Below are 20,887 nucleotides of genomic sequence, written 5' to 3'. Positions count from 1 at the left end.
CTTATAGATGGGACATACAAAATCGTAATATCACTGATTTAACATTGAAATCTGTAAGTAATATAAGATGGGAGAGCTGAATAAAAATATCAAATATTTTAATGGTTTTTTTTTAACTCCTGTCAACTATACAAAATTATCATAAAAACATACCAGTAAATTCATATCAGTTGGGTTAAGTTATAAATCTACTCATGATTCACGTAATCGGGCGAGGGCGACCAACAGCCCAGAACCGATCCTAGATAGAATTGGATGCAGTATACGTGTAGCATCCACCCAAGGTCCTAGGCTTCCATCAGATAAACCAAGTAAGGTTGGTGCTCTGTACAGTGCATGCACGAATCTGGCTTTTTGGATGCTGACAATACAGCGCTTCCATTCTGCCACTAATATTTGAATATAGACTACAATAGCAATCTTATTTTTTTTTTTTTTTCACGTGTAGTTTGATGTGGTTATAATAAAATATTGTGCAAATATTTTCATATAATTAAAATCAATATGTATTTATTTTTTAGAAAATACATGGGAAGCGGCACATCCACTGCTTCCAATGACGGCACGCCACTGAGTTCAAAGAATGATTCCCCTGAAAGAAAATTCTGGCTAATAAGGGCCTGTCTCTATCCATTCTTTGAACAGTCATATCATCTTTTTAGAAAAAGATTTGTATGTAGTAATTGTATGATTGAATGGAGTAATTTTAAGATTTTATCTTGCTTTGCTGTTTGGAACCTTATCTTTGAATCTATGGTCAGCTGTTTTATGCAAAAATCTCATTTCTGCACACTATTTTTTTCTTTACATTATATTCTACAAATCTGGTCAATGATGTAAAGTGAATATTGCTACTGTTTTGTATATCTTTATTCTTGTATGTTTATGTACTTTATTAACTTTAAAAACTATCAGACCAGTTATCTTTTGAAAATTCAAAATTTTTGGATCTATATCAGATTTGTTTTCATAACAGTATCTGCAACTTAAGTATCAGAATTGTACTTAATGTTCTATTATTTTATTATATACTGTATTGCTATTTTGTTATGGACTTAATTGATACTTTAAGAGCCATTACTTTTAGTTTTATTGGATGATATTTTCATTCCATATTCATTAGCTAGTTCATTTAGACTAAATATTGATCTTTATAAATCATTCTCAATTTTTCCAATGACTGATCATCTGCAAAAAGCAAGGTTTTTAATTTTAACTTGTGACATATGTTTGTGCCTTTTTTATTTGCTTTCATTATTTATTTCTTCTGAGTATATGTTGAATAGAATTTGAGACATTGGGATTTCTGTCATATTCCTCTGTTGATTTTTTACTTTAACAGAGGGAAAGTATGGCAATTGGTCAAAAAACGACACTCCAAGAGTTTTACATTTTTGGACTCCGGGGACCCTAGTGTCAAGAAATGCAAAAAATTTTGGGAGTTTTTTCTGTATGTATGGATGTTAGCTTGTGGGGAGGCACAGTTTTGTTCACTCTCTTTGAAGCTTAATAACTTTGGTGCTTTTTGTTGAAAATTTTGCAGGAAGGTAATTATTAGTGGGATTGATGCTATTAAACTAAAAGTCGGGGGCTGGGGAGATAAAGGGAGTTGTGTGTCATATCTCAAGTAGGGTTGGACTTAATGATGATTTTACTCATTATTAGTGTTTACAACTTTTTATAAAACCCATCCCTACCTTCAAAATTAAAGTTTTTGCCATTTTATAGTAGTTAAAAAAGTTTTTTGATAAAATATAACAGATGGCCCACCAAATATTGCTGGAAAGTTAAGCAACTTGTTGCTGGATTTTTATATAATAGTATTATATAATGATCTTTGTTCTGGACGATTAGCATTTTCCTCCTTTACATAACTACTAAAATTTCTTAACATGCTATTTAATAATTCTATTCTTGTGTATTTGATAAACTTTAAATTTATCCCATCTTCATGAGGGTTCGAGTAGATACATGTAGATGCTTGTCATACATTGGGTTAGTGCATCACTTAACTCTTCTATAGTTATTGCATTTAAATTACTTCATTTGCTGGGTGTTTAGAGGTATTGCTATCCTCTAAACACCCAGTTGTTATCTTTATTCAGCATTAAATCAGAATTTATGTTTCTGATCTAATTATATTGATGATCATTTTATAGATGGAAGGCCTTTTTAGTGTTATGACTCATACTAGTTTTGTTATAAACTGACTAGATTTGGTATAGCCAATGTAGAGCATTCAGCATTTCACCTCTATTTCCATGTTTGTGGCCATCTTTCTTACTGGACTGCTTGAATGTGTCATAGATAAAAAGAGGAATGCCACAATTTAATGATAGATGGAAAATTCCAAAAGCCATACTATTTTATTTTTATGAATTATTATTGTTTACCAATAACTGCATGCTTGATTACATAGCAAGGTGCTTGCTGTCAACCAGAAGGATCGGGATTCCAAAAATTTCATATACAGCGTCATCTGTATGTCTATAACAATAACAGCTAATGAATGGTGGCAACTGTTTATATGTGCACACTACCTTGCATTTGTTCTTGATTAACTTAGTGAGTAGAGATTGTTCGATTCTTGGTAATGTATCAAGCTAAAGTACGACTCCTTTCCGTTTGAAGTTTGCTCCTTATTATCAAGAATCGAACGATCTCTACTCGCTAAGTTAATCAAGAACAAATGCGAGGAAGTAGCAGAAAAAGAAGAAAAAATGTGCACATTCTTAAAATAAACCAGGATTCTAAAGAGAAATTTCTTGGGATTGAAATACAGGACATTTTCCATGAAATCTTGGAATACAGAAATTTCAGTGTTCCAACAAAAACTATCAGGACAATAGGACAGAGTCAAAATATGGAAAAGTCCCATACAATGTGGGATATATGTCTGTTTTATATAAAGTTGTCCCAGTTCTGTTTTTTTGTTTGTTTTCCTAATTTATATTCCTGTTTTTGCAACTGATCCTTTCTTCTCTCTTCATAACAGGCTAATTTGCATTGTATATAGATAAACTGTTGTTATTTCAAAATTGATCAATTTAGAAATAGTAGCAGTTTTGCTTTATCTATTACTTTTAATCACATTTATGTAAACCAAATTTGCATAATTTTTGAGAACAATAAAATTGAAACATTTTTAAAATACAGTAGGACTCTGCTTAATGTGGGAAATGAATGTGTTTCTAGATGACAAAGAACTAAATGAAACAGCGTAAAACAAGGTCATTTTAACATAGAGTAAATAGGGAAAGGAGAACACGACCAAAAATAGACAGTTTTTACTGTCACGAATAGATGCATAGACACTGAGCATTTCTGACATCAATCTTTATTCAGGAATATCCTGTTGGCCGAGACGCGTTTTGGGGATAAACCCCTCTTCTGTTGATATTACTTCCGGGATATCTTGTAAGGTGATGTTAACTGTTATACATCTTGTTTAAAATTACTTATTTACAGTTAAAATATTTTACTGTTAAAATACCTTTACAGTTTAAAATATATTCACAGTTAGAATTATCATTATAGTTAAAGTTTTTTGACTTTACACTGAACATCACCTAGCATGTCGATGTTAACTACATAAACAGATTTTATGTTAATATCAAGTTATTTTTATATTAATTTGCATAATAATATATGTTAAACAACACAAACATATGCACACAGAAATGTAAAGTTCATTATTTGTGATGAAGGTCTTTTCTGAAATTCTTGTTTTTTTATGATAGTCTTATAGTTTCATTTGTTACTTTTTTTTCTTTCCTTAAGCAAATGTTGGTAGCAGAAGATTTCATCCAAAACACTTCATTTTGCTTTTGCACTCCTTTCAAAATCTGGATCATTCACTACAATTTGATCAACAATTTTGGTCAAATTAACTCGTTACCAAACTTTTACTAAGTAAATCTGTAGAGAAATTCTTTGGGTTCTTCATTTTCAGAATCTCTTATTTTCCAGTTCTATAAGAATTTCTTGTCCTGCCAGTTCTTGAAGGTTGTTATTGGTAAGACCTGAAACCTGCAGTAACTCCTCAATATCCTGCTCGTTTACATCTCCTAATCCTGCTGTATCGATTAGGTTGACAGGACATCATTATGTTGACAATTTGGTCAACCTAATGATACAGTGATCGCTCTTCTCATTGAGAATTTTTGGATACCTTCAACCATAATTTCTTCCACACTTTGTTCATGCATTTATCAGTTAATTCTGCCAAGCAAAGTCGATATTGTGTATGGCATCCATGATATTATATTTTTTCCAAAATTGCACAAAACAAACGTTGATTTAGGGGAAGTACAGTACTACGAGATATTGCCACCTTATGCTGAACGGTTCACGTTTGGGAATAATTGTATTATATACGAAATACGAATCAATGAAATGCTGCGATAATTTGAATTGGGGTAAATTTTTTTTAGGCTTTGAGCAGACCGCATTATATTGAATCAGTGTTAAGCGGGGTTTTTTGTATATTTAAATGATAAAGTCAGACTAATAAACATCATCTTCAAATAATTTCAATTTGGAAAATACAAACTGAAATGATGTTATGTTACATTCAGTTAAGATAAACATTACGAATGATTAAATGTTTTAATTTATAAAAATACACTAATCAATTAATTGTGAAGATTTAAGATATAAATGATTAGAGGTATGAAAATATACTAATTATATGAAAATTTATATAAAGTAATATTGACTTTTAAGGATCAAAAAATAAAATGATAAATTTCTAATAAAAAGATTTATTAAAATGAAGAAAAAATATGAATTTAAAAAATATACATTTTTTCTAAAAGTAGTAACATTGTAAATGAATAACCAGAACTGCTGTTGTCATTATGTAGGCTGATTTAATTTGTTGTACAAGATATCAATGCACTATGCATAGTCATCAAAGAAAGATCAAATCCAAAATGGAATTGCCAATACACAGAAGGGATACTTCAGCCCAAACTATTTGTGATAAATTATAATGTTCCATATTGGATCCTTATAATTTGATTCATTTTATATTTGTTGATCCAGACTGGATTGAACAGGATGAAATATCATCCTGCTACCCAGATGAGATATTTCCATTACATTGAATACTAAGATAGACTAAAAAATATGTTATGATTATAAAAGAGATGGAGGAAAGACAAGCTGAAAATGGTTGTCAGAAAAATGCAGATTGCCTTATTAGAACTACAACAAAGTATTAAATACATCTATATGTGCCACCAAGCTGAAATTTCCCATTAAAGGCAATTTAGAATAATAGTCAAATTAAACTGTTTTATTTTACAATTCATTCATATGAAGAGTACTGGTATGTTTACATTATTTCTAAATGCCATGGAAATATAAAAAAATATATTGTTAACAAATAAAAATGAAAGTTCATTACATTATATTTTTCTCTTATTTCTATTGCAACAACAATAATCTCCAGAATTTACATAAGATGCATATACATGAACCAAAGGCAATTAAGTTGACAAGGTCATGGAAAGGTTGAAAAACTTCTGATATAATCATGGACAAATAGTTGAATATTTTCTTAATTTTGGGGAATTAGGTGTGTAACACTTATCACTTTATTCTATACTTGTTCCTAAAATTTACCATTAGATTGTTCAAATCTCCAATAGTATTGCAATTGTAATCTGACATCTTTGTTAATAATTCTATTGTGTTAACTAGAAATATATATAATCATATATAATAATCATAGCCTTAACTTTTGTAGGATCCAATATGATGTAAAAATGAATTTTTCATTATTGGCAAAAAGGTCAATATCGAAATTCTAATTAGGAAAACTTAAATTTGTATCAATTTTAAAGATGAAAAACCTTCTAGAATCTCAAAGGTTAAACACAGAAGCAATCATAAAAGGCATTATACGAAGATGTTTCAATAAGTAATGCCTTTTATTTTTTTAAACAAACATTTTAACGTGTACGCAAAAACATGAATATAGTAAATGAAGTTTGAATTTCTGGCAACGCTATTGCATGATAGAAACACTCATGTTGCCTGTCAGACATATCTGACAAATGGAAAGAAAAGAACAGTGAAGCATTATTCGTTTCTATGGGCAGGGGGCAAGAAATGTGCAACAAATTCTTGCAGAAATGCAGAAAGTTGTATGGTGATGATTGCATAGACAATTCAAACATCCATTGATGGTGCAAAATGTTTAAAAATGGTTGTCAGTGTGCGATTGATAAGCACAGGATAAGTGCAGCTTCGCCTGCCTCAAACAGTCATTGCTGTTGAGAAATTCAAAGTAACTACTGCATTCGCTTGAAGATGCTGTTGGAAAAATTGCTTGGTGTCCTGTTTGGTCCTTTGAGGAAATTCCTGGCTAGAGAGAAGTTCCATTCTGATGAGGAGGTTAATCAGCTATTCGCAGATGGTTGTATAGCCAGGAAATGGCATTCTACAATGCAGGCATCTTCAAGAAGAGGCACTTCTGGGACAAGTTCTTGAACCTGAATGGTTCCTATGTCAAGTATCCTAATCCACATATTTCGTTTCGTATATTATGTATTTTCCATTTGCATTAACACTTTTGCTCAAAAAAATAAAAGGTGCTACTTATTGAAACCCCCTTGTAATAAAGTACGTAGTAATAATCAGAATCTAAATCTACTTTTAAGTTCTAGAATATCTAATTCTTTAGAACTTAATGTTATCTTGGGAAAACTTTGATCATTGTGTTGGCAAAAACATTCTCAAATTTCAAGTTTATTTGAATTGAGGATAATTACAATAAACAAAATGCAGTTAAGTTTATTATATGGTATCTATTACCAATTAGACAGATGAAAAACAATATTTTGCATAAAAAACAAAATTAGAATAATACTAGAGATATTAACAGTGGAAATTTTAGACATAACTCTTCACTTGAACAACATTAAGCATTTGTAGATTGGGTCAGGAAATAATTTCTAAGTTCACATTGACAAACATTTACTACTAATGCTTCAAATTATTCAACTGACTAATATGCTATTTTGGGGAACAAATTGTCAAAATTTTGAAGAATTAGATATTCTAGATCTTAAAAGTAGATACAGATTCTGATTATTACTGTACATTATATTTTTTATGATTGCTTCTGCATTTAATCTCAGAAATTCAAAGAGTTTTTTCATCTTTAAAATTGATACAAGTTTAAGATATCAGGAAAATTGTCTACCACAATGAGATTAAAACAGGTCAAAGAGATTAAATTAAAAAATTATTTTATTTGGCTAAAAATGTATGGATTTATAATGTATAAGAAATACAATCAAATATAGTATATTACTATTTTAAAATAGTATTTACTCAATTTCACCTAAATAAATTTGCTTGTCACTCGAACAAGATAAAATAATTGGTTCTTTTGGATGAAAATCAACATCATTGACAGATCCATTGTGTCCCGGTAACTTGTATAAAATTCTTCTTGTTGTCGTATCCCAAATATAAACAAAACGGTCTGCAGAACCGGCAGACACTTTACTACCATCTGGCGACCAGCAACAACGAAGCAAATTCTTTTCGAAATTATGTTGATGTCCTTGTAAAATTTTTACACATCTCTCTTGTGGTGCAAATGGTCTAATATCCCATATTCTTAGCATGTTATCCATTGCATTTGACAGAACATAAGAACCATCTGGACTGAGCGAAAGACCAGTAATGATATCCGTATGCCCAGCCATTTTATAGAGAATACCATTTTTACGCAGATCCCAAACTTTGACATTTCCGTCAATGCTTCCGCATATAATTTGCTCGGCAGTGTCATTAAAAGTAATGGCAGTAACTTGATACACTTCTTGAAAGGTTTGAACGGATCCTCTCTTTCTTTCGTCCCATAATCGGATGGTACAATCGTCACTTCCACTACAGATCAACTGCGGACCTCTGCGAGCACTGTGACAGCAGTTCACATAAGAAGTGTGTCCTCTCATCTTTTTAATTCTGACTCCCACATTAGTATCCCAAATACAAACAGTTTTATCTGTAGAAGCTGTGAAAATAAGATTACCATCAGTAGAAAAATTTAAATCTAAAACAGCTCCAGTATGCCCTGTGATTACCGAAAAGTTCTCACATTCTCCGTAAGTATTCCATAAAAATATTTGTCTATCAAATCCACTAGAAGCTAGAAGGGTTCCATTTGGGTGAAATTTCGAACAGAATATTTCACCTTGATGTCCAACCAACAGCATTATTGGCGATAATAAATTAGACGTTCTTGGTGGTTCTGTTTCTATAATGGCTGTCGACGTATCGTTTGAAGGCACTATATCAGTTCTCATACGTTTTATAGGCACGACAATGCCTTCTGCTTTTCTCTTTGCTTCCATCTTCTATGAAATCAATTTATCTTTCGCATCTAGTAAGCACGCTTCTTTCTATTTGATGCCGCTATAACGGATGCCCCCGAAATCGTTACGCAATTATAGACAAAACTATAGCCAAAATGTCGCTTGTAAATTTTTTTTCATATTATAAATAATTAATTATTTAAAATAGTTTATTCAAATGTAAAAAATTAATGTCATTTCATGTTATAAATATTTTTAAATAATTTGTTTAAATCGTCGATGATAGATCGGAAATGTATTGAGTATCCGTTAATTAAAATGGACCTCTTACGAGTCGGGTTTCCTCTTTTTTTTATTCAAATATGTTTCTAATAATCATCTGTATTTAAAATTCTTAATAATTTTAATTAAAGAAAGATGTTAATAAAATAGAATCGTAATATTTTTTTAAAAATAAATGTTGTAATTATAAGAGACGAAATAATAATGCAATATCGGAACAAATTTGAATTTTGATACTGATTTCAAACAATTAATAGGAAAAGGCGTAAAAGTTATATACAGTATTATGAAAAACTGGATATCATAAAGAAAGATGATAAGCTTTGTACTGTAATATATATATATTTAATAATATATAGTTGTCCCTCGCGTAATAATTTTAATTCTTTCCTGAAAACTCAGTCGTAAAGCGAAAACTCGTTAAACGAATAAGTAAATCCCCTTAATTTTAACGTAAAAATTATAATGCGTTCCATCTTGATCGAATATATCCAGTTTTTACAGAAAAATATATCAGTATCAATTCAAAACATTCATAATAAACAGCAGTCTGAAAGTAAATAAATACAATTTAAACAAAATATAATGATACTTATGAAGGGGTTTTGTAGAGTAGAGTGGGTTTTTTTAATACTCTTTCCGCCCTGTGGGAACTAAGGACACTAAGAGGCCTCTTATAGCAGGCCCACTATAGGGCCGGCCAGACCCACAATGGGGCGACCGGGTGGTGAGAGACGGGGCCCGACATATCCGAACGGACCACCCCCGAAATTTTCCTGGGGATTCCTTGACCGATCACGGGTCTCCAGACGGGCCAGAGCGGTAGGCTGCCGCCTTGGCCGCTCGGCCATCCGGTCTCCCGAGTAAAGTGGAGTAAAAGTGAGCAGTGATAATTGGTTTTATGAATGTCAGCTTGGCAACATAAGTTCATTTTACAAGTTCTCTTGATGAATTGTTGAAGGCTAAATGATAACCGACTTGGCGTAAATAGTTTTGAAATCATGAGTTAATTAATGATAAATGAGAACGAGGGAACTATTCTCTAGAAAGTTGTGCAGAGTCAAGTGATATATCTTCTGATTCTTGTCTAAATCAGATGTACTTGATAATAATTCTGTTTTTCTTTATACTTTCATAGTAAAAATTCCTGATATGAAAGGCTTTGATATGTCCATAGAGTTTGAAATATTACTGGGTTAGATAAATTCAAAATGGAACTTTGTTTGCTTTCTCGTACCGTGTTTCCCCGAAAATAAGACAGTGTCTTATATTAATTTTTGCTCTAAAAAATGCACTAGTTCTTATTTTCAGGGGGATGTCTTATATTTCCATGAAGACGAATTCACATTTATTGTTGCACAATACGCTAAACAGGTTCGAGAGAACACCTTGCGACACATTCAACTTAACCATTTTATAGTGTCCACATCGAGCTCGATGACCAATTAGTGCTTACTGAACCGTAGCACTATGCAAATGTGATGTGGCGTGATTCCCAGCCGACCAATTATCGATCACCAGCGATAACATTATGCAAATCTGTGATTCCCAAGCCATAGTCTTATGCAAATCATGCCGTGTGGCGTAATTGTCTGCTGACCAATCAGTGGCTGTACTTTCAACCATCTGTCGATGACCGTTACGACTAAAAAAAAACTTCGCTAGGTCTTACTTTCAGGGGGAGGTCTTATATTTCGCAATTCAGCAAAATCTGTGCTAGGTCTTATTTTCTGCGGATGTGTTATTTTCGGGGAAACACGGTAGTTTACGTTCGTGCATTTTTTATTTGTTTTTTTAAATTCTTTTCACTGAGGAACTAAGCCTTTAATCAGGTCTATCATAGATTCGGTCAGGCCCATAATGAGGCGGTCAGGTGTTGAGGGATGGGATTCGGAACATAAACAAACCACTCCAAAAAATTCCTGGTTTTTCGATATACCGGATTTGTTCCCGGGTCACCCAAATCAACAGGCTTACTTTTTAATCGCTGCGCTCACCAGTGTCCAAGTGATGCCGAAAACTACTGAACACTGGTAGTTGGTCGTGGGTTCGGCCTCACCAACGGGCTGGCCACGTGGAGTTTTTCGGGTTTTCTTCACGTTAGTAATACCTAAATAGGGAGCCAGTTTCCCCATAAAAGACCTCCCAGAAGGCATTCTCCTCGGCAGATCGCCCATGTGTCGCGTTTTCGTATAGGAATAAAACCAATCCTTAATCGCTCAGCAATCGGCACGTTTGTACGTTTTTTGAAAGATACCAAAGTTTATGTGATAGCATTTTTGAAACTATAATTAGCAATAAAATTATGGACAATGCTTTCTTGTCTACACTGTCCATAGTTTATTTATTTTTTTTTATCTTAGTAGTGTTCAAAGTTTTCTTTACCTTTTCTTCTCCTCGTCATCTTTACCAGAGAGTCTATTTCATGTTTGTATTCCAATTAACCTAATATGAGTTCTTTATCATGGAAATACAAAAATTCATCGACGTAATCTGCATCAAGTTTCTGGAAGTCAGCGTCTTTTTCAAGATAATCTTTGCTTTTGCATCAATCACTTCATTAAATTCTCAAACGTCTCTGATGAATTGAAGACAGATTTTTCTTTACTAAATTTGTTGTTTGTGGAGTGACTATTTGTTTTCAATCTTTTGTTCAATCGTTGCAACTTTTCCATTCTCTCTTCTCTTTCCATTATTTTCTTCTTTATATTTGAAACTTATTTTGAGCTCATTGCCATAAGTCAAAATTCATTTTAAAAATTAATTTATAGCAAAACAAAAACTAAATACGACGCTTTAAAACGCAGAAATTACTCATACGCATAACAGACTGAAGAGCATCTCGTTGCCAGTTTTAGAATAAATTGGTGAATATGTATGTACTTTTCATTAAAAGTATTTCTGGTTAAAAAAGTCGTTGTCCGAAAATTGGTATAACTTTTCAAAAGCAGTAATAGCAAAAACACCATTAAATGAGCAGTTTTAAAGTGAGGGATAGGTGTACTATTTTAAACTATAATGCAGCAACGTGTAGCGATAGCTGCTCTTAACATCATTTTCGCTACACTGTCGCTACATAAACACGATCTATTATGTTACTCTTCTGATATATACTGTACCTATATTGTAAAAATTAATAAACTATGTTATGAAAAATAATTCTTTTTTTAAACTTTACCGTTTAAAAGATTTAGCGCGTGAGCTTGCATACAAGAACTGAAGACAAGACGATTACGGAAGAAAACAAAATAAAGAATTATTTAAAATTTTAATTTCTTAAACACTTTTATTCAATTAAAAAATTATAAATAATATATTTTAAATAATAAATTTTATTAAAGTATAATTTTAGTATATAAATTAAAATGATTTATTTATTTTTTAATATTCCATATTGTTGTAAATTTCGATCTGGCAACAGTTATCATCATTAAACTTGACATCCGTTTCTAGTCTCGTGCAATTTCGGAAATGGCTTCGATGGGAAAACAAGGTTCTGTTTGGCCAAAATGGCAAATAGCGTTAGCTGTCGGTACTCCTTTAGCTATTGGATTAGCGTATTGGTATTTAAGAAGTTGTAAATATTCTAAAAATGAAAAACCAAAAAATAAAGATAGTGAAAAGAAAAAGGAATCCAATGCTATTGGAGCAGAAGGGGACCAAGAGGGAACTGTCTCACAGGTTCACTTTGACTTTTATGCTAATGACGTTAATCAATTATCTTCTTATAATTTGAATTTATTCAAAATCATTTGGCATACGTTTTATAATTTCTATAATAATTTTAAAATAGTTTCTCTCTGATTTAGAATTAATATTCACATCTTTGCACTTGGTTTTATTGATTTTATGTAATGTGTATAGCAATATACAGTAATAGAATACCATAATATATGATTCTATTGCATTTTTTTTATTTGATTCAAAACATCAATTAAAGATCTTCAGATGACATAAGACGTTTCAGTAATGTGTGAAATAATATAGAAGTAGCATCTTGTTGTTTTATAAAAATGGTGGTGATTAATGCTGTATATTTAAAAGCAACCACTTGATTATAGTGGTATACAGACAGTATAAAGTAGTAAACAGATAATAGCAAGGTTGCAGCCGAAGTTTTCATCTCTAAAAATATGAACGTCTAGTGCCGCTTACAAGATTTCAATGTTCACATTTTAGAGATGAAAACTTCAGCTGCAACCTTGCTAATTGTAGTACAGTGAAGTGTTGAAATTCTGGACTAATTGGGGATGGATTCCATCCACATTTCAATTTGTCTGGATTTTTAAATATATGTGTAAATTAACATTTTATGTCCTGTAATCTCTAAATACACTAATTCAAGTTTAAATGTTTTGAGTTCAAGCTAGTATTTCATAAGGAATCTAGGAATACTTAAAGAATCAAAATATAATTTACAGAATCATTATATTTATTAAACAGAATACACTAATCATAATTCCAAAATTAAAAAAATTACAAATTTTGAATGAATATTAGGACATCAATGACATGAGGCTGAAAGAGCATCAACAACAAAGTTACCATTAAAAGTAGTTATTTTTTCACTAAAAACAATAAATATAATTTATTTTAATTGATTATATAATAAAATTAAACAAATACATTAATTTGTAACTTTTAAATATGAAAATGTAAGTAAAATGTATAATACGGTATTTATGTGAGAAATATTATGTAACCTTTAATGAAAATTTTTTACTATAGGTTAAATAAATAAAATATTTTCAAGCCTAAGAGACATTTCAGAGGTTTCAGTTTGTTAACTTAACATACTGAATCTCAGAAAATGAATCTTGAGGTTTTAAAACATTTAACTTATACATTTGTAATTAATTTCCAGTAGAATATTTAATTGCAGGAAATTTGGCAGGAATATTTAATTTTATTAGAGAAATGTTGTATTTTATACAGTCTAATTTTAATTTGTTTTATTTTACTTTCCTATTGTTAAAGTTAGAGCAAAAATATTGTAATTGGTCAAATTTTGACCAATTACAATACTTTTCTTGGAACAAAATTCTGTATGTATGTGCTAGCTTGTATTTTGCTTTATATGTCAGAACTGTATGGACTGAAAATTTTGAAATTTGGCAGGAATACTTCTATATATGGGGTAGCTGAATTTCTTACTGCACTTTAATGCTTTTTTTTAATCCTATATTCTCAGGCACAAACAGTCAAAAGATGGCCTTTTGATTGTCCATGCCTGAAGATGGCTCATTAACCAGGTTGAAATCATTAGTGTTCCTTTTAAAAAATTCTACAGTTAAAGGTGCATTAAGTAACTCAACTAATTCTGTGTGTAGCGTCTTTGTAATCCAAACGTTAATTTTGGTAGACGATCAAACAGCAATTAGGAAAACGTTATGGTTTATTTAAAAGAACACTTTTTAAAAAAATTCAGATGCATTTCGGGTTGGCTTGTATTTCCAACCCCTCTTCAGTGCTGTTAAAATTACATAAACAAGGTGAGTTTCATGACATTGGTAAGTGGGATTTAACATAAACGCGGGTTGACAATAACATAAAAACCTTACATGTTATATAATGGTACAGTATAGACGTGTGTGGGAATATTTTTATTACATAGTCATATGACTATTTCCTATAATATGAAAAAAGTAAAGGGCATGGTTAACACATCATTTACATGAAGAATATATATAACATAGATTATTAATTTTAAAATATCTATAAACACTTACATTTTTAGTTAAAATGTATTATTCTTGATAAGAAATGGAACAGAGTACAAATTGACAACGGGCATTATCCGGTGTTCACCAAGTAACAGTATACTGGCAAGTGATGTTATTTAAACCATTCCTAACATTCCGTACAAGGGGGTGTGCTTTAAACAATATTTAACGCATGGAGGTGCTCTCTATTAGTTTATACCATTGGGGGTCTATTGACATGCCTTCTGAAATATTAATTAAGTTATCTTTAGGGTGTTTTTTGATTTCTATGTGTTCTTTAAATTTCCTTTTATATGGGTCTTTTTCTAAATGTAACACTTTTATATATTTTTTTTATCAATTTGGCAATTATTGTCACTTGTGTGGTATGTCCCAGAATATATAAAAAAGAATATTTATTATCATGGAGTTAAAAAACTTATATACAAGTAACTCAACTAAGTTACCACAGTGGCTAGTGTAGGGTTGTACTGAAAGTTCATTTGGTTTTTAGAGAGAAATAAAGTACACTATTTTGTAATAAATAAAAAACTTTACTCCACAATGTATTTTCCCTTCTGTTTGATAATCTTATGCCATCTGATGGGTAGTTTTATAATTCCAACTGTGTAGAATTGGATGGGTTTCTGATTAAAGAAATTGTCAATGTGATTTTTGATACTTGCTAAATATTGACAGTTTATACTATTTAAATTATTCTGCAACAAATGAAAAATATGATAGTCTGAGGGAGCAATACCTGGAGAATATGCAGAGTGACTCAAAACATCCCAGTTAACGTCTAGAAGTTTTTGGCATACATTCAGTGATATGTGCAACCTTACATTATCATGGAATACGTCTTTTCATTGATTTGCAAGTTCGGACATTTTTGATGCACTGCACCCTTTAGCTCATCCAGTTAGAGACAGTATTTATTGGAATTAATTGGTTGTTGGGTAAAAAGCTCATAATAAAGAACCCCTTTCCAATCCCACCAAACTGAAATCATTACTTTTATAGGATGCAAACCAGCTTTAGGTTGTAGCACTGGCAGATCACCTATCTGGCTTATTCCAAGATCTCTTATGTTGAATATTGTAAACAATCCATTTTTCATTACCTGTTATTAATTGCTTTAAAAATGCATCATCATCATTGTGTTTTAAAAGTGAATCACAAACAGAAACATGATCTATAAGATTTTGTTCACTTAACTTATGGGAACCCAAACATCATAACAGGAAGTGTATCCAAGGTTAGCCAAATGTCTGATGAGAGATTTTAAGGTGTCAGTTATCTCTCGATTTGGATTTTATCTACCATTTTAGATTAAAGCCACTGTGGACTCATCTATGGTTGAGGGTGTCCTGACTGAGGTGCATTTTCAAAAGAAAAATCTTTTGCCCTAAATTTTGCAAAGCATTTCTGGCATATTTGAATAATTGCATTCTCCCCACATATCTTCTTTTGAGAGTTTGTCATATTTTTCCATTTTTAGAAATAATAGAGCATGAGATGTCAAAAATACACCATCTTATCTTCCATTTTAATATTTTTTTTTAAAAGATAGTTATTTTTTAAAAATTACATTAACTAGACTTATGTATTAAATATGCAAATATATGTCATGTCCACCTAAACAAGTTAAAACTTGATAAGCACAACAAAGGTGACACAAATGAGCAATTATGTAAATACCTAAACAAACTTTCATTTCAATCCTATATATTATCATTATCATTATATATATATATGAAGTATTGATGGCTAACAATCTTCAAAATATAATAGCAAGTGGGAAGATAGCAGGGTCAGACTTAATGAAAATTTATTTATTATATAATTTTTTTTAATAGCTTACCTATCCCCAAAATAAGGCTTTTCTCTTTTTTTCTAACTTTTAGAAATTATAATTTAAANATAGTCGTATGACTATTTCCTATAATATGAAAAAAGTAAAGGGCATGGTTAACACATCATTTACATGAAGAATATATATAACATAGATTATTAATTTTAAAATATCTATAAACACTTACATTTTTAGTTAAAATGTATTATTCTTGATAAGAAATGGAACAGAGTACAAATTGACAACGGGCATTATCCGGTGTTCACCAAGTAACAGTATACTGGCAAGTGATGTTATTTAAACCATTCCTAACATTCCGTACAAGGGGGTGTGCTTTAAACAATATTTAACGCATGGAGGTGCTCTCTATTAGTTTATACCATTGGGGGTCTATTGACATGCCTTCTGAAATATTAAATAAGTTATCTTTAGGGTGTTTTTTGATTTCTATGTGTTCTTTAAATTTCCTTTTATATGGGTCTTTTTCTAAATGTAACACTTTTATATTTTTTTTTTATCAATTTGGCAATTATTGTCACTTGTGTGGTATGTCCCAGAATATATAAAAAAGAATATTTATTATCATGGAGTTAAAAAACTTATATACAAGTAACTCAACTAAGTTACCACAGTGGCTAGTGTAGGGTTGTACTGAAAGTTCATTTGGTTTTTAGAGAGAAATAAAGTACACTATTTTGTAATAAATAAAAAACTTTACTCCACAATGTATTTTCCCTTCTGTTTGATAATCTTATGCCATCTGATGGGTAGTTTTATAATTCCAACTGTGTAGAATTGGATGGGTTTCTGATTAAAGAAATTGTCAATGTGATTTTTGATACTTGCTAAATATTGACAGTTTATACTATTTAAATTATTCTGCAACAAATGAAAAATATGATAGTCTGAGGGAGCAATACCTGGAGAATATGCAGAGTGACTCAAAACATCCCAGTTAACGTCTAGAAGTTTTTGGCATACATTCAGTGATATGTGCAACCTTACATTATCATGGAATACGTCTTTTCATTGATTTGCAAGTTCGGACATTTTTGATGCACTGCACCCTTTAGCTCATCCAGTTAGAGACAGTATTTATTGGAATTAATTGGTTGTTGGGTAAAAAGCTCATAATAAAGAACCCCTTTCCAATCCCACCAAACTGAAATCATTACTTTTATAGGATGCAAACCAGCTTTAGGTTGTAGCACTGGCAGATCACCTATCTGGCTTATTCCAAGATCTCTTATGTTGAATATTGTAAACAATCCATTTTTCATTACCTGTTATTAATTGCTTTAAAAATGCATCATCATCATTGTGTTTTAAAAGTGAATCACAAACAGAAACATGATCTATAAGATTTTGTTCACTTAACTTATGGGAACCCAAACATCATAACAGGAAGTGTATCCAAGGTTAGCCAAATGTCTGATGAGAGATTTTAAGGTGTCAGTTATCTCTCGATTTGGATTTTATCTACCATTTTAGATTAAAGCCACTGTGGACTCATCTATGGTTGAGGGTGTCCTGACTGAGGTGCATTTTCAAAAGAAAAATCTCCTGCCCTAAATTTTGCAAAGCATTTCTGGCATATTTGAATAATTGCATTCTCTCCACATATCTTCTTTTGAGAGTTTGTCATATTTTTCCATTTTTAGAAATAATAGAGCATGAGATGTCAAAAATACACCATCTTATCTTCCATTTTAATATTTTTTTTTAAAAGATAGTTATTTTTTAAAAATTACATTAACTAGACTTATGTATTAAATATGCAAATATATGTCATGTCCACCTAAACAAGTTAAAACTTGATAAGCACAACAAAGGTGACACAAATGAGCAACTATGTAAATACCTAAACAAACTTTCATTTCAATCCTATATATTATCATTATCATTATATATATATATGAAGTATTGATGGCTAACAATCTTCAAAATATAATAGCAAGTGGGAAGATAGCAGGGTCAGACTTAATGAAAATTTATTTATTATATAATTTTTTTTAATAGCTTACCTATCCCCAAAATAAGGCTTTTCTCTTTTTTTCTAACTTTTAGAAATTATAATTTAAAATTATTGGACTTCCTTCCTGGTCTTCTTAACCACTTGTTTGATTACTGGAAAAGTCATGCAAGAGCTTTTCCAGCTGTTTTTGTTGTTTAATTTGTTTTTAAGCAGTAAATAACTGGTTATTCATTTCTATAATACATCTATTACTATTATCATTAATTTTAAAATTTAATTTCCAAATGTATTTTTAGAATTACATAATTTATGAGTTAGACATAAACCAACATTTATAAACCTAATGTACATATGTAATACACCAACAACTACCAGATTATATTGGTCTATTACATTGCAATTATTTTAAATTAATTACTAAATAATTTATCACTATAGGAAGGTGTTAGGTGCCATCTCTTATTAGATTTAATAAGTAAATTATTTAGAAAATTCTGAAAGAAAAGAATCTTTCCAGAATGGGACTTGAACTTGCAACTGCTATTTACCATGTGAATGCTTTGCCAGTTATGCTACACGAGCCTCCAGTTCAATCTTCTCATCTAGATATATTTGAACATNTTATGAACTTTTTAAAGTATAAGTTTTCTAAATATTGTTAATTTTCTTTTATCATTGTATTAATCATTTGTTGTCATAAGATCCACTGTATAAAAATTATATTAAAAAAATTGTGTTATATCCAGTAGTTGACAAGCCAACAACTACCGGATTATATCGGGCTAATATTGTAATTATTTTAAATTAATTACTAATAATTATTTATTGTATTTATTAAATTATATTATTATAACTTGTCACTAGAAGGAGGTGTTAGGCACCATCTTTTATTAGATTTAATAATTATAATTAAATTAAATAATTTAGAAAATTTGGCCTGGAGTGGGACTTGAATCTGCAACTGCTATTTACCATGCAGACGTGTTGCCAGTTATGCAACCCGAGCCTCTTCTTCCAGATGTATTTAATCATTAAATAACCATTGTCGGTTACATCTGGTAGTTGTTGTCTTATTACATATGTACTGTACATCAAGTTTGTAGTTGTAGTGTAGTATAGTAAGCTATCTTATTTTCAGTTTATCTACAATATATGATATTAATATGTATTTTGGTGATCCTTTTATAGTTTTTAATAATTTTAATGTTATACGATTTTTTAATATAATTTTTATACAGTGGATCTTATGACAACAAATGATTAATACAATGATAAAAGAAAATTAACAATATTTAGAAAACTTATACTTGTAAAAAGTCCATAAAAAAAGCCCACTCAAAATAATGACAAGCATGCAACTGATACCACTAAATGTTCAGTTTAGCTTGGACTACAATTTATGATGCAATTGTACAGGAAACCAAGTCCAAATTATATCTATCAGATTTATTTTTCAATAAAAAAAAATGTAATTAGTAGATTTTAAAAGANCTTACTGTACAGAAACATAGCTAAGTTGTTGTAACTATCACAGTACTATATACGACATGTTTTCTGTTTGATATATTTACAGAAAATGTTTTATAATACCAAAATAAATTTTGGAACAGTTAATAAACCATTTGTAATAATAAAAATTTAATATTTTTATATGATTCTAGTGCTACAATAATATTTAATAATATATGCTTATTTAATTTGTTTATAATATATATTTTCTAAAAATATATTTTTGTTTGTTTGCTTCTTTACAAACTTTATCATTTATTATGGGTCATGACCTTCCCAGTTGTGTTTGACCTTGGAGGAAAAACTAGGTTTATAAATGTTTATAAGCTAATGCTTATGCTAAGTAAAATGAAATAACTAATAATATATTAATCATGTACTCTAGTTAAAAATTTGATTCAGATTCATTCTTGATATCTTTATCATTTATAATGAAATAATTGCATTTTTAGAAATCTTGAAAGAAAATATTGTTTTTCCATAAATACATAAATAAATGTCATTCTCAAAATATCTTATATTCTAAATGTTTAAAGTACAAAGAAATATAATGAGGATATGAACATTGTGGAGGAGATTACTTAATTTTTTTTTCTTTCCTTTATAAAATTTTAATAACAATAATATATTTTAAAGGTGGGATAAAATATATTTGAAAGCATTTGGGATGGTAGTTAATGAATAATAATAATTTGATTACTGTGCATACTTCTTTTATAAATAAATGAATTAAAGTAACAGTGAATGGTAGTTGCAACTGGTCCAAAGAGTTTGTGGAAAAAGTAATGATAGAAGTTATGATATAACAATCAAATTAGGGAAATGCTTAAATTGTAAATATTAGTTGTCTGATATCTATACTGTGTATGTAATATATCTATACATTTCAGTATATGATAGTCTATATGATTTTTTCTCCTCCTGTTTATTGACCAATTATTATTAATTTAAGAGTTTTCAAAAACCAATAATGACATTTTAACAGGTATTGAAACTTTTCTTTATTGTTTTGAACCAGAAATCAAGAGATACTCTGACATTTCTCTAGATGCAGCCATCAATGAAGATGTCAGTATTTGTTGACTTATGAAATAAACATTTGTTCTTCTATAAATCTCTCCTCAAAAAGATTATTTTACAGATGTTGAGCTCTAACTTTATAATGATATATTACTGAAAGTATTATTTAGATAATTGAAAATTAGGGGAAAAAAGTCTATCATCTGTT

The 20,887-nt window shown here is 30.3% G+C and overlaps 2 protein-coding genes across 2 annotated transcripts in view; one reads left to right on the top strand and one right to left on the bottom strand.

Annotated features, from left to right (window-relative positions):
- Nucleotides 1-4,777: 4,777 nt before the first annotated feature.
- LOC111620639 (U5 small nuclear ribonucleoprotein 40 kDa protein-like) lies at nt 4,778-8,456 on the bottom strand. Its single transcript, XM_023362613.1, has one exon. The coding sequence runs from the start codon at nt 8,373-8,375 to the stop codon at nt 7,341-7,343; it is 1,035 nt and encodes a 344-aa protein (XP_023218381.1). The 5' UTR covers nt 8,376-8,456; the 3' UTR covers nt 4,778-7,340.
- Nucleotides 8,457-12,052: 3,596 nt separating this feature from the next.
- The window catches only part of LOC111620638 (mitochondrial import receptor subunit TOM70-like), a 56,895-nt gene continuing 48,060 nt past the window's right edge, over nt 12,053-20,887 (top strand). The window contains exon 1 of the mRNA XM_023362612.1: nt 12,053-12,299. Within this exon, the coding sequence (XP_023218380.1) occupies nt 12,090-12,299 (210 nt within the window). The 5' untranslated portion in view covers nt 12,053-12,089. The remainder of the gene's footprint in view (nt 12,300-20,887) is intronic.

The sequence above is a fragment of the Centruroides sculpturatus genome, unplaced genomic scaffold (genome assembly GCF_000671375.1).
Source record: "Centruroides sculpturatus isolate CEXI.00-Female unplaced genomic scaffold, Cexi_2.0 scaffold198, whole genome shotgun sequence".
Classification (NCBI taxonomy): Eukaryota; Metazoa; Arthropoda; class Arachnida; order Scorpiones; family Buthidae; genus Centruroides; species Centruroides sculpturatus.
Note: the sequence above shows the minus strand (reverse complement) of the source record. Positions and strands in the feature narration are given on the sequence as shown.

What these genes read in the sequence shown, in the direction of transcription:
- LOC111620639 (XM_023362613.1), bottom strand. Translation starts at nt 8,375, where the DNA reads ATGGAAGCAAAGAGAAAAGCAGAAGGCATTGTCGTGCCTATAAAACGT.